The sequence below is a fragment of the Periplaneta americana genome, chromosome 4, assembly GCF_040183065.1.
Source record: "Periplaneta americana isolate PAMFEO1 chromosome 4, P.americana_PAMFEO1_priV1, whole genome shotgun sequence".
NCBI lineage: Eukaryota > Metazoa > Arthropoda > Insecta > Blattodea > Blattidae > Periplaneta > Periplaneta americana.
The window spans coordinates 203,097,522-203,110,327 of record NC_091120.1 but is presented as its reverse complement, the minus strand read 5'-3'; the positions used below and the strand labels follow the sequence as shown (position 1 = coordinate 203,110,327).

The following is a 12,806-nucleotide window of genomic DNA, read 5'->3' as shown; positions in this document are numbered from 1 at the left end:
AGTAACTGTGAAATGAATGTCCTTCATTGCTGATTGACAAATAAAAATGTAGAGAATGCATGGTAACAGAGGATAACAATTTATTTCCACCCATTTTCCACTTCTGGTTAGCCCTGATATTATAGTGCATTATCTCACCGTATTTGATCATGACGTTGAGCCACCTGCTGCACAGGGTTGTCCATCGCGCCATCAGTGTCCGAGTTACTGTTACAAGAACCACAGGCAAGCCAACAATGCTAGTTAGTGCTACACCCAACCACCAGTGCAGAGTCTGTTAGCTCCACATGCACAACTCAAGAAATCTTTAATTCTGACAGAGTAAAGAGTTCAAGTGAAGACAAGGACCTTGCGTGAACCAGTGACAAGTCCTGAAACTTATTTAAAATCGTAAAATGTGAACAAAGAAGAAAAATCTACAACACATGCGTAACATTCACAAGTGAGAACTGTCAGCTACGACTAATTTTCACTCCAGAGTGATTTAGTTTTGTTTGTAACAATAACATTTAAAAGATGTGCTTTACACATTCATCGGAATTAAAAGGCATATTTATACCATGTGCTTTTCTGGGCATAGGACACAAGGATTTAACATTGCCATAAGAAACTTGTGTATAAAAACAATGAAGAAATAACTTATTCAGTGGGCCATGTTTAGAAATCAGCAGGCTTTGACAACTTGTAAAAACAAGAGAACAACATATTTATGGTTGCTATGTCAAAACTTAATATTCTCTTGTTTTACAAATTGAAAAGCCTGCTAATTTCTAAACATGGCCCAGTGAATAAGTTACTGTATTTCTTCTTTGTTTTTACACATTGTATTTTTACTGAAATAACAATTTTTTTTTTCTCGTTGTTGGTAACTCTATAGCCTCTATTAGATGCTTTATGGTTGTGCTAACAGACGGAGTTACTTGTCAACAATGTGACGCTGAAACATGTGTTCAGGTTACTGCCCAGCGACAGTCCTGATTTCCAGACTCTAGACACCAAGATAATTTTTCTTCTTCAAGAATCGAACCCAGGACCTCCAGATCTGTAAGCCAGCATGCTGACCAACAGACCACGGAGGCAGTCTAACAATGTTTATGTACCTGACCCCATAACACAAATTAAGGAAGTCCATACTAGTTCCTTGTGGCAATTAAACCCTATATCCTACTTCTAGATAAACACACCGTATAGTTGAAATAAATTAAAGAAGTTAGTAGAACTCAAAGTACTTTTCACTCTAATAATACTATTATTTCAAAAATCAAGATATATATTTTATAAACTACAACCATCTCAATCGTTACGTTGGTGTCTTATATATGGTTAAATCGATGTATTTTAACCCAAACTGTATTATTCTGAAATACTTTACATTCTTCCTAGAACTCTCTCTAAAATCTCAAGTAAGATATTCGATGTTACTTATAAATGGAATGGTATAAACAAATCCGTATGGTATATTGCTCTTTGTACAACTGTAATTACTTGTCACATTAGTTCAAAGTTCACGAAAATCGACATTATCATAGTACTTTGTTATGAGAAAGTAACAATCAAAGATGTTACGTGATTGCACTCGCTACAAATAGTCGAACTGAGATAGTTGTAGTTTCATACTGTAAGTAATCTCCTTCAGTCTGGGTTGTTACATGCTACGAGGGAATGGCTCTATACCTCAGTTGCTCCTGTCTGCGCTCGATGTCTGCGGTGTAGGGACTCTCATTGGCTATCAGTTTCTTGGCTAATTCCTCACACTGGGCGAAACGTTCAGACCCGGCCTCAATGCGGTGCTTGAAGTCATCGAACTTGTTCTGCAGCACCTGAGAAAATATAACAACAATAAGCAGAAGAAAAAAATGACGACAGTATAGGAGGAGGAAAAATATGAGATGGAAAGAAATGTCTCAAAATGAATTTCACGGAATAAATAAACTAATAAGACAAATGGTAGTTTTTAGTAGTGCAGAACACTCCTCCCACTCCCACTTAACAGAATCGAATCGAACAGAATTTCTCTTTATAATGTATTTAAATGGAAGATAGCAGAAAGTGGTGTCTCGAACCAAATCGAATAAAATTCAAGAGCTAGAATATTTATTTCACTGCCAGAACAGAACTTCTTGTTTCGGGTGTGATCATATGTTCTCACCGAGTCTTCGTGAAAAAACAAATTAACCATTTAATGAAAGTTATTGCTGAAATAGTATGTATACAAATAATTACTTACTTACTTATTGGCTTTTAAGGAACCTGGAGGTTCATTGCCGCCCTCACATAAGCCCGCCATTGATCCCTATCCTGAGCAAGATTAATCCAGTCTCTACCATCATATCCCACCTCCCACAAATCCATTTTAATATTATCTTCCCATCTACGTCTCGGCCTCCCCAAAGGTCTTTTTCCCGCTGGCCTCCCAACTAACACTCTATATGCATTTCTGGATTCGCCCATACGTGCTACATGCCCTGCCCATCTCAAACGTCTGGATTTAATGTTCCTAATTATGTCAGGTGAAGTATACAATGCGTGCAGCTCTGCATTGTGTAACTTTCTCCATTCTCCTGTAACTTCATCCCTCTTAGCCCCAAATATTTTCCTAAGAACCTTATTCTCAAACACCCTTAATCTCTGTTCCTCTCTCAAAGTGAGAGTCCAAGCTTCATAACCATACAGAACAACCGGTAATATAACTGTTTTATAAATTCTAACTTTCAGATTTTTTGACAGCAGACTAGATGACAAAAGTTTCTCAACCGAATAATAACAGGCATTTCCCATATTTATTCTGCTTTTAATTTCCTCCTGAGTGTCATATATATTTGTTACTGTTGCTCCAAGATATTTGAATTTTTCCACCTCTTCGGAGGATAAATCTCCAATTTTTATATTTCCATTTCGTACAATGTTCTGGTCACGAGACATAATCATATACTTAGTCTTTTCGGGATTTACTTCCAACCCTATCGCTTTACTTGCTTCAAGTAGAATTTCCGTAATACAAATAATTACAATATAATAATATGAACAAAGAAAAAATAATTAATCTTTTTGTGACAAAACACAAAAGTTCTACTGTAATATATGTGCACGAAATCTGTAGGTTAACAACTGGCAAAACTCCGTTGTAGGAGGTTACTAAAACTTACTGCTATGCTGGAGGCAGAGTTGGAGTTTTCCCTCCATTAATCTGAACCATTGTCGCTACTGATTGATAAGTCATCTGATGCATCACAGCTAACAGTACGCGTTACTATTGGCTGACAATTAGGAAGGAGGAGGTGAATAATATGTTGTGTTACTCTTTAAGATTGACGCATGTGCAGACCAACGAAGTTTTCTAAGTTGTTCCCCTTTGGTGAAGTTTTTATTTAAATGTTGTTCCACCAAGCAGAATAATTGCTGAAACTTTGTAATACTCATACAAAAATGAATTTAATTAAATTTTTTTTTCATCTCTCAGAAGATAGTCAAATAAAGCGAAAAATTCTCGTGTATCTCTACATAAAAATTATCATGAATCTGGTGTTGTTTAGATACCAATATGTATTTCTCATATTTCCATTTCTTCTCATAAACCTGCCAAAGCTATTATGTAATCCATTTTACACTACAACACACCTTGGTTCAGTTCGGTTCGATTCCATTAGATGAGAGAGGTGAAAGATTTTTCGTTTTGTTTCGATTCTATTCTGTTAAATATGAAGGGCCTTAACATCTATCAGCTTCAAATTCAGAGTTTTGGGAACATTCTCAGAAAAATTTGGTTTTTGGGTAAACACTAGAACAGGAGTTCTCCAAGTTTTTCAGACCTCACATGTTACATTTCCTGTGCAATCTCTCTGTACTCAACATTTTAAAAGACCTGATTCAATATTGATGGCATTTAAAAAAAAAAAAATAATTTACATTACTAGTTTTCATTCTTTTAAATGTAAAAATACAAAATTTTTATAAAGTAAATGCATACACGTACTGAAAATTTGCATGTTGCATTTCACGGTACAAAATACATTTTAGTTTCTCCTTGCAGCCATGATGCCCTGGACAAAAACTGGCAAAGCACCAGGGCATAGGAACGCACAATTTGAGAACCCCTATACCAGAAGATGGTAATTGCTGTAAATTATTTAATTCTCAAAAATATAACACAGCAATCTAATACGGCAACTGAAAATTTTATGATTTTAACTAATATAAAATTAAATGTATTTGAAATGAATTAAACAAGTACTTTACAGGTAGATCAGTGAAATACATATAATATACAAAAATAAATCTATATACCACCCACGTTACAGCGTTCTATTTGTCAGGTATTTAGAGATACCTGTGATTCTTTTGCAGTACATTGCATGGGCCATTCCATTCAAATCGACCGAAATATAGAGAAAATTGACCTTGCAATTTTTAAAAACTGTACAATGAAACTTTTTCTGTCCGTTGACAACTGTGATACAATGCTTTGTGCAAAGTTTGAGGCATCAGAACTTCATAGTGTTTAAATTTAAAATATTTAAATTTATCGTATTTTCATAAAATTAGCAACTTCAAACTGTTGTGGCTCCGAAACCCTTTCACCCAATGATCAAAATCATGGTTTATTTTGATGCTGAGAAATTAAAGTTTATATTGACATGTAAACAGTTTTTCTTACTTTTTATGGAAATGGAGAAATTTAGATTTTTCTTCATTAAGACGCCTTTGCCCACGAAAAAATATTTTTAAAATATATGGTTAGATTCCGCATTGAAAGTACAAATAAACACATATTTTTTACTGGTGCACTGTTGATAAGAAAGTATTGAAAATATCAAATAAAGAAAATAAATAGTACGTGCGTGAACTAACCAGCTGACTGTGAGGCGGGAGCTAGCCGAGGCAAGCAAGGGCAGGAGACATAAACACGTGATGTTTCGTCTAGTAGCGCAAAGCTGGGCTAGCTTTATCACAGGTTTTCATAAACACAGGAGTAAAATGACGCCCAACGCTCGCTTATCTTCAGCTCTCGGCCAGTGCGTGTGGTACTGCGCCGTTCAAGTCTAGGCGTGTGAATATAATTTATTTAATACCCCCGAAACTTATTGCCGAGCCACTAAGCAAACAATGCCGAATCCCTCTTAATAATGCAAGGTTTTTTCTCAATATTTTTTACATTTTTACAAATGGGCAAAAAGATTAAAAGTAAGTAAAATCAGATTATCTGTCTCTCTGTATACAATAAAAATAAGGATTACTTCTTATCACAACCTACCAAATGTCAGCTTCAAAATGAGTTCTCGTTCAATGTTCTGCAGTAAATGGTTCCAGAGTTCTGAGCGCTGAAAGAGGCTTGTTTTTATAAAATACGCTAGCTTTAAGGAACCAACCTGGACAAATACCCAATGTCCCATCCCTACCTTCCAGTGGTGCAGCTGTTAGTAAGCATAATTTTACGAGCTGAACTAAAGGGAGGGGCTACTCATCAATTAGCACTGGTCAGCTTGATGAGTTAATGACTGAATTTGGTATAATTTTCCTCTATCCAATAACTAATTCCCTCTTTACCCTTTCCTATCCAGTCCTCTGACTGAACTCTTACTTTCTTCGACCCCGATGGCATTAGAGCATTCGAGGCCTAGGGGTTCATTTCCCTTTCCTTCCTCCTCTTTCTACTTTTCTGTTCCTAGTGCTGACTTGCTATGGCACTAAAATCGTCCTCCAGTGGCTTAAGGAGGGAAAGCTGGTGATCAACAAGATCTCCCAGCTAGGTCCAATGGACCCGTCGACCAACAGCAGGTGTGGTCCTCCAGACATTCTGGGGGTTGTGTGTGAATGAAGTAGCCACCAAAACGTTAAAATATGGTGTTCACTTAAATCGGCTACAACTTGCCATTTTTATATCTTTGAAAGATATTGGAGTGCAAGACGTCAAATGACTTTATTGTCAAATGCCTGGCATTAGAAAACTACAACAACAATAACAAAATCATACACATCAAGGAAGCCATCTCTTATCAGACTCAAATTGAAATATAAGCGCTCAGAACAAATTCATAGTGTTCTTGTGATAAAAGTTACTAAACTTGGAAATATTTACCTTTTTATTTATTTGAAGATACAGCATCAGTCAAAAGTTTCGTAGCATTCTTGTGATTAAAAAAATGCCAAAAATGTTGTAGCAGTACTGTTTTTTTTTTCTCACATATATATTTTCAAACCCCTGCATAGAATTGGAATATATCAGTCCCCTAAATGCCCACTGTGCAATTCAAATCAAGAAATGGATTCGGAACACTTCAAAATCTGTGCTTCAGTGGCTGGCCATGACAATCTCTTTGAAAAATATTGGAGTGCAAGAGATCAAATGACTTTATTGTCAAATGTCTGGCATTAGAAAACAACAACAACAACATAAAATATGCTAAATTTGTCGCTGAATAGTACGAAAACTGTCTGACTTTCGTTAGTATATTTTTGAAAATGCACTCTCCTCAGCACCTTGTATAAGTAGGGAAAAAATTAGAGTATTAATAAAATGCGAGGTTTTTTACTGATCGATTTCATATGGAATAGCCCATATGTACTCAATCACTATTTTTGAGTCAGTTGTTCTGAATACAAACCAGCATAGCGGACAACAAGGGCTGGGGAACAAACCAGAGCTCTCAACTTACCAGGAGGTGCTCGTAGTCCTGGCCGTAGTCCTCGGAAGCAGCGGTCTGCACCTGTTCGCGGATCCATTGCTCCAGCTCGGCGGACTCCAGGAAGTACTCGTGGCGGTACATGGACTCCATGAGGCGCTGCTGACGGGCCGTGGCCAGGCGCTGCAGCGTGCGCATCTGCTGCTGGATCAGCTGCTGCTTGGCTGCCACGGCACGCGCGTCGGGGTGCTTTGCGGCCACCATGGCCCCTGCACTGTGGCCCATCTCGTTCACGATCCCACTGTACGTGTCCAACTCCAGCTCCAGGGCCTGGAAATTAACATGCGTTATTTCAAACCCCAGGAACTCCAATCTGCTTATCTGTCCTGCAGAACAAGCCACCAGTAAGTCTACTTTTTATTGGTTTATTTTACGACGCTTTATCAAATACTATGGTTATCTAGTGACTAAGTGAAATGAAGATGATAATCCAGGGCCCAGCGCCGAAAGTTATCCAGCATTTTCTCTTAATGGGTTGAGGAAAAATCCCGGAAAAAATCTCAACCAGATAACTTGTCCCAACCAGGATTTGAACTTTGGCCCGCTCGTTTCACAGTAGACATGCTAACCATTACTCCACAGCGGTCGACTCACTATTTGTTCATAAAGAGTTCAGGAATCACAGGACGAAAGTTCCAGGACAAGGAATTAAGGGGAGTTGGTCATTATCGCATGCAAAACAATGGTAAAAATAGCCTATCTTCAAGCAGTCATAAATATAATACTATTTATCAGAGGTCTTTCATTTTTGTTAGCTATGTGTCTATGCATATTAAGCTTTAAAATGAAAAAAGAATGGATACTCTAGAGTAAATCTTTATCCTTAAATTAATTTTTTTAATTAAGCACAATTTTTTTTATAAATTCACTACATACCTGTGATTAGGTACACTCTATTCACTTATTATAGCACATATTGAATTGAAAATTTGACCACTTACTGCTAATAGATACTAAAACATATCCTACTAAAATGATTCATATATCTATAATAGTATGGGCATAGAACTTATAGAAATCATCACCGTGAATAAATTAAAAAAAAATTGAAGATTAGTATAAGCCCTATGCCCATAGTATTACAGATATTTTAAAAATTTTAGTAGGGTATGTTTTAGTATCTATTAGCAGTAAGTGGCCAAAATTTTAATTCAATGTGTGCTATGATAAGTGAATAGAGTGTTCCTAATCACAGGTATGTAGTGAAGTTATATAAAAAATATGTTTCAATTTAACAATTAATTTAAGGGTAGGATTTACACTAGATTAACCATTCTTTTTTCATTTTAAAGCTTAATATGTATACATATATCACTAAAAAAATGAAATAGCTGTGATAAATATTACATTTATGACTGCTTGAAGATAGGCTATTTTTATCATTACTTTGCATGTGATAACGTCCAATTCCCCTTAAGTTCAATATATGTATATAATATGTGGACAGCCTTAATTGTTCATGATCAGAAATCAAAGAACTGAACTTCACGACCAGAATTAAGATGCATAAATGTCTATAAATATATTCGCAACCTAAAATTGCTCATAAAAATTGAATGTAAAATCTCTGAAGATATTCGCCAAACTTTCCATGTCCTGTCAACAATTGTGCTCTAACAAGCAAACGTTCTGATGGGGGCAGATAAAAAAGTTATTTTTTTTTCTTCCACCATGTTAATAATGTCAAAAGAAGTGCTTATACAAATTTTGGCCACTCAACCGCAATTACGAGGGTTGTAAAAAAATAAGTTCGCCAGGGGCCGTTAACAGAAAAAGAAAAACACAATTTCATTGGACAAATTTATTGGAATGGACACAGCAATTGTTAAGCTATTTTTCAACATATTTTCCATCAGAATTGAGACATTTCTCATATCATGGGATCAACAGAGAGGTGCAGACGCAGTCAAACGCTGGTTCTGATCTGAAGCCGCTGACTTCTACGACACAAAAATTGATCCCATGGTATGACAAATGTCTCAATTCCAGTGGGGGATATGTTGATAAATAGCACATCAATTGCTGTATCTGTTTCAATAAATATTTCTATGCAATTGTGCTTTTTTCTATAAATGGCTCTGGGGAAAATCACTTTCTGGACGCCCTCGTAATTGCGGTCGAGTGACCAAAATTTGTATAAGCACTTCTTTTGACATTATTAACATGGTTTTAGAAAAAATTTAAACTTTTTTATCTGCCCCCATCAGAACGTTTGCTTGTAAGAAGTAAAGCCCAAAGGAAACGTGAACAAAGAAATTTGGAAAATTTACTGATAAATATAACGGAAGAATTTTGAAAGAAAAAATTAGGTCTCTAGCCCATTTCTTTTGTGTCTCATCCCGATATTTGTCTTGGTGTCATGGAAAACCAAGATCAGAATAAGTTGTACTGACGATTAAACTAATTCGTTCTTAATTTGTCTTCTTATTGAGTATCCCAAAATGTTTATTGTTTTCCATTCTTGCATTGATATCTGAGTCCAAAATCTTTGGCTGACTTTTGCAATATAAATACGTCCCTCTGTAGATTGTATTACAGAGAGATATATTTCAAATTTCTTTTAGGCCTACAATGCTTTTAATTAATAAATACCATGCTGATTGCCAGCAACTAGCTTGGGTTCATCGATTGTACAATAAACCGCTGCACAACTTCCTCCATTGACTGAAATGACCTGTTTTGTTGTAGACTATGATGATATTAAAGTCATGATGGCTAGTTATAGACAGGGATCTAGTTATAATGAATGCTCACGACCGTCTCATTAGATGACTGGAAGCAGAAAGATGGCATTTCGTCATACTTAGTTGTAATGCAAAACAAAGAAGGTTACCTTGTGCTTGGTGAGCAGCTTGGTGGCCGCATCACGGTCCCGGCCATAGTCCGTGGAGCTGAGCACGTCGTTCTTCTCGCTGAGCCAGCTTTCCACCTCTCCTGCCTCGAAGAAGAACTGTTGCGCCTTGAGGGATAGGTCCAGCTTGCGGCTGCGCTCCTGCGCGTGGTCCTGCAGGTCCTGCCACGCGTCCTGCAGTCCTGCACACAGGCTCTCGATCTGCAGCAAGTCAACATCCATTAGGTACAACCCCGACCTTCAGCCCTCAGGCAGTATCTCTTACAGTCTACATCTAATACAATAATAAAACATGAACTAAGTAATGATAGACTTCAAAATGTGATGTAAATTTAATTATAGAATGTGCAAATAAATATGATCTGAGCCCCAATAAAGTCCGAGTTTGAATATGCGCAAGTCTAATTGAGGACCTTTTTGCAAAACTTGCTAACTGCAAAATTTGAAAAATTAAGATTTTGATGGATTCGTTAACATAAGGTAGGCCTCTACATGATGTTCAAAGCATCTTAGTAAAATTGGATTATTTCTCTTCATTGCAGTGTGTCAAAGTGTGATCGTATTTTCAAAACTTGCTTTCTGCTATAAGTGAGAGATAAAGCAAAACTTGCTTACTACAGTGTTTTGTCTCTCCTGTAAAATTTAGTTTCTTCAGTTAGCAAGTTTTGTAAAAACAGTCCTCAATTGCAGTCCGAGTTTGAATATACTCAAGAGTTTCAGTATAGTTCTAGTCTCAATACAGTCAGAGTACAGTCCGTGTCGACTTCAAGTCTGGTCTAAGTCGAGTCCAAGTCGGAGTCTGGTCTAAGTTGATTCCAATTCCGAGACTCGTCTGAGTCGAGTCAGAGCCCGGTTCAAATCAAAGTTTGATCTGAGTCGAATCCCAAGTCCGAGTCTGGTGTGAGTTGATTCGAATTCCAAGTCTGGTCTGAAGTGAGTCAGAGTCTGATCCAAATCCGAGTCTGATCTGACTCAAATCCAAGTCCGAGTCTCGTCTGAGTCGAGACAACTCCCAGTCTTGTTTCAGTCGAGTCCAACTCCGAGTATGATCTAAGCCAGGGCTGGGCATTGGGAGCAGAACCAGCCTCTAAACGGGGACGCTTAATATTCATCCGTCATTGAATCAACGCTGTGCGGTGTTCGGTGGGGAAGAAAGGGGATGAAGAGAAATCATATGGCTCCCCGTGAGAGAGTAGAATCTGCTCTTGCTGCCCAGCCCTGATCTAAGCCCAGTCCAACTCCGAGTCTGATGCGAATCTAGTCCAACTCCGAATCTGATCCAAGTTGAGTCCAACTCCGAGTCTGATTGGAGTCTAGTTCAACTCCGAATCTGATCCGAGTCAAAGTCAACTCCGAGTCTGATCCAAGTTGAGTCCAACTCCGATTCTGATTGGAGTTAGTTCAACTCTGAATCTGATCCGAGTTCAGTCCAACTCCGAGTCTGATCTGAGTCAAATTCAACTCCGAATCTGATCCGAGTTCAGTTCAACTCCAAGTCTGATCTGAATCGAATTCAACTCCGAATCTCTTCTCAATCGAATCCAACTCTGAGTCTCTCTGAATCGAGATTAACTCTGAGTCTGGTTTGAAGGAATAAAATTTTCGAGTTTGATCTGAGCTGAGTCCAAGTCTGGTCCGAGTCTTTCACCACACAATCTAATTAGAGTACCCACGAAATAGATCTTCTGTACTACATTCCTTCAAAACTGACTGGTATTCAGGGCACCAGAAACGAATTAGACATACATAATTTAATCTAAATCATTAATACTATTCGATAAGTAACAGTTCAAGTTAACTGAAACCATATGTATGAATATAAGAAATTTGGGCGGAAGTAAAAATATATATACTTCTATTAAAAGCTAAAAGTTTAAGAAGATAGGCTGTACAATTTTTTTTTTTTCAGCTCAGATGGACCACATTCTGAAATTGCTTTACCTAGAAGGGTGCTCAGTAACTTTACAATTAGTCTTGAAGCTGTGATAAATAACATATCAGTGGTAGCAAACATCACCAGTAAGAGTGCACCCTGTAAATTATTTTGTTACAAAATAGCTCTACCTATTATATTTAGTTTAGGGTTTTTTTTCCCCCCCAGACTGTCCTAAGATAATGAACAGAATAGTGGCATGGTTTCATATGGTGATTACGAAAGACATTATATTAAGTTTAATTAATATTATGTAAAATGGATCAAGCGAAATTCCTGTAGGAATTATGGCTATTTTATAAAAGTGCTGTTTTTTCCATGACTTGCATTTAACTTCCTCCAAAAGTTAAATTAAAAACATCACATTTCAATATGAACAGCAGTGCACATGTGCAAGGAAAACAATGGAATAAACTTAACTAATCCTTGTGAATGTTCTGCCTAAATGCAAACTAGAACAAATTCTAAACACCACATCAATTCTAGTCTGAAGAATACACACACAACATAAGATCTGCACATAAAATAAAAAGCACGGAAACAATCTATAGGCTCAGCTCATCATGTAAGTTGAAAAAATAAAATCGTTTGAAGTGAGACGATTTTTGCTTCTTTTATAAAGTCACGTCTAACATTATGCACTGCTGTGAAATTAGTCACAACAAAAAACACGCCTTGAAAACCTAAACCAATATGATGGTAACTATGAATGGAATCACACAATATCAACTACAAACTATACTCCGAGTGTTTCCATACAAACCTCACAAAGCTCTGAGTCTTGGCCAGAGATGTCCGAACATGCCACGAAAGTTAATAACATGTACTGACATGCACGAGTCGAGAACAAACTTCCACAAGCACATCACATCTGAATCTTTCCTTTCTCCTCTTAAGTGTGCAATTTAACAATATTACACGCACAGATATGCAATTAGAAATAATTCAATGTAGCTACGTGTACCTGTCCTATAACCTCAGACAGTCATGCTCAGTGCATTTCTTTATTGGTTAAAGCTTGAAATTGAAACTTAACGCTTAGTAAGTTGGGAATGTTGATTCAGTATTTTCCTGCTGCTGTCTTTCTTAAACTTGGGTATTCCAAGAATTCTATGCTACATGACATTGTTACGAAATGTTCAATTCCACTACAACTTTCAAATTTACTAAATTAGTTTTTATTTAACTAATGCCGCTGATATTGATGTCTAGCCATTTGCTTCTCTCCTAATTTTTGTCGATTATGATGAAGAATCCTGTTCAGAGGTTGTGGCACCCATTAGGCCGGATTCTGTTAGCCCTAAGGTAGGAAGAAGATGAAGGCGACAATGAGGCGAAATGA

At 37.1% G+C, this 12,806-nt stretch overlaps 1 protein-coding gene across 7 annotated transcripts in view; it reads right to left on the bottom strand.

Annotated features, from left to right (window-relative positions):
• Positions 1–12,806, bottom strand: part of kst (spectrin beta chain, non-erythrocytic 5 kst) — a 383,292-nt gene that overhangs the window by 80,547 nt on the left and 289,939 nt on the right. For 5 of the 7 annotated variants that reach the window (XM_069824777.1, XM_069824774.1, XM_069824771.1 and 2 more), the window contains exons 27-30: positions 9,514–9,732; positions 6,654–6,950; positions 1,675–1,820; positions 139–207 (exon numbers count right to left, since the gene is read on the bottom strand). In XM_069824777.1, the coding sequence (XP_069680878.1) occupies positions 139–207; positions 1,675–1,820; positions 6,654–6,950; positions 9,514–9,732 (731 nt within the window). The remainder of the gene's footprint in view (positions 1–138; positions 208–1,674; positions 1,821–6,653; positions 6,951–9,513; positions 9,733–12,806) is intronic. The other 2 variants (XM_069824772.1, XM_069824775.1) reach the window with 1 other exon arrangement.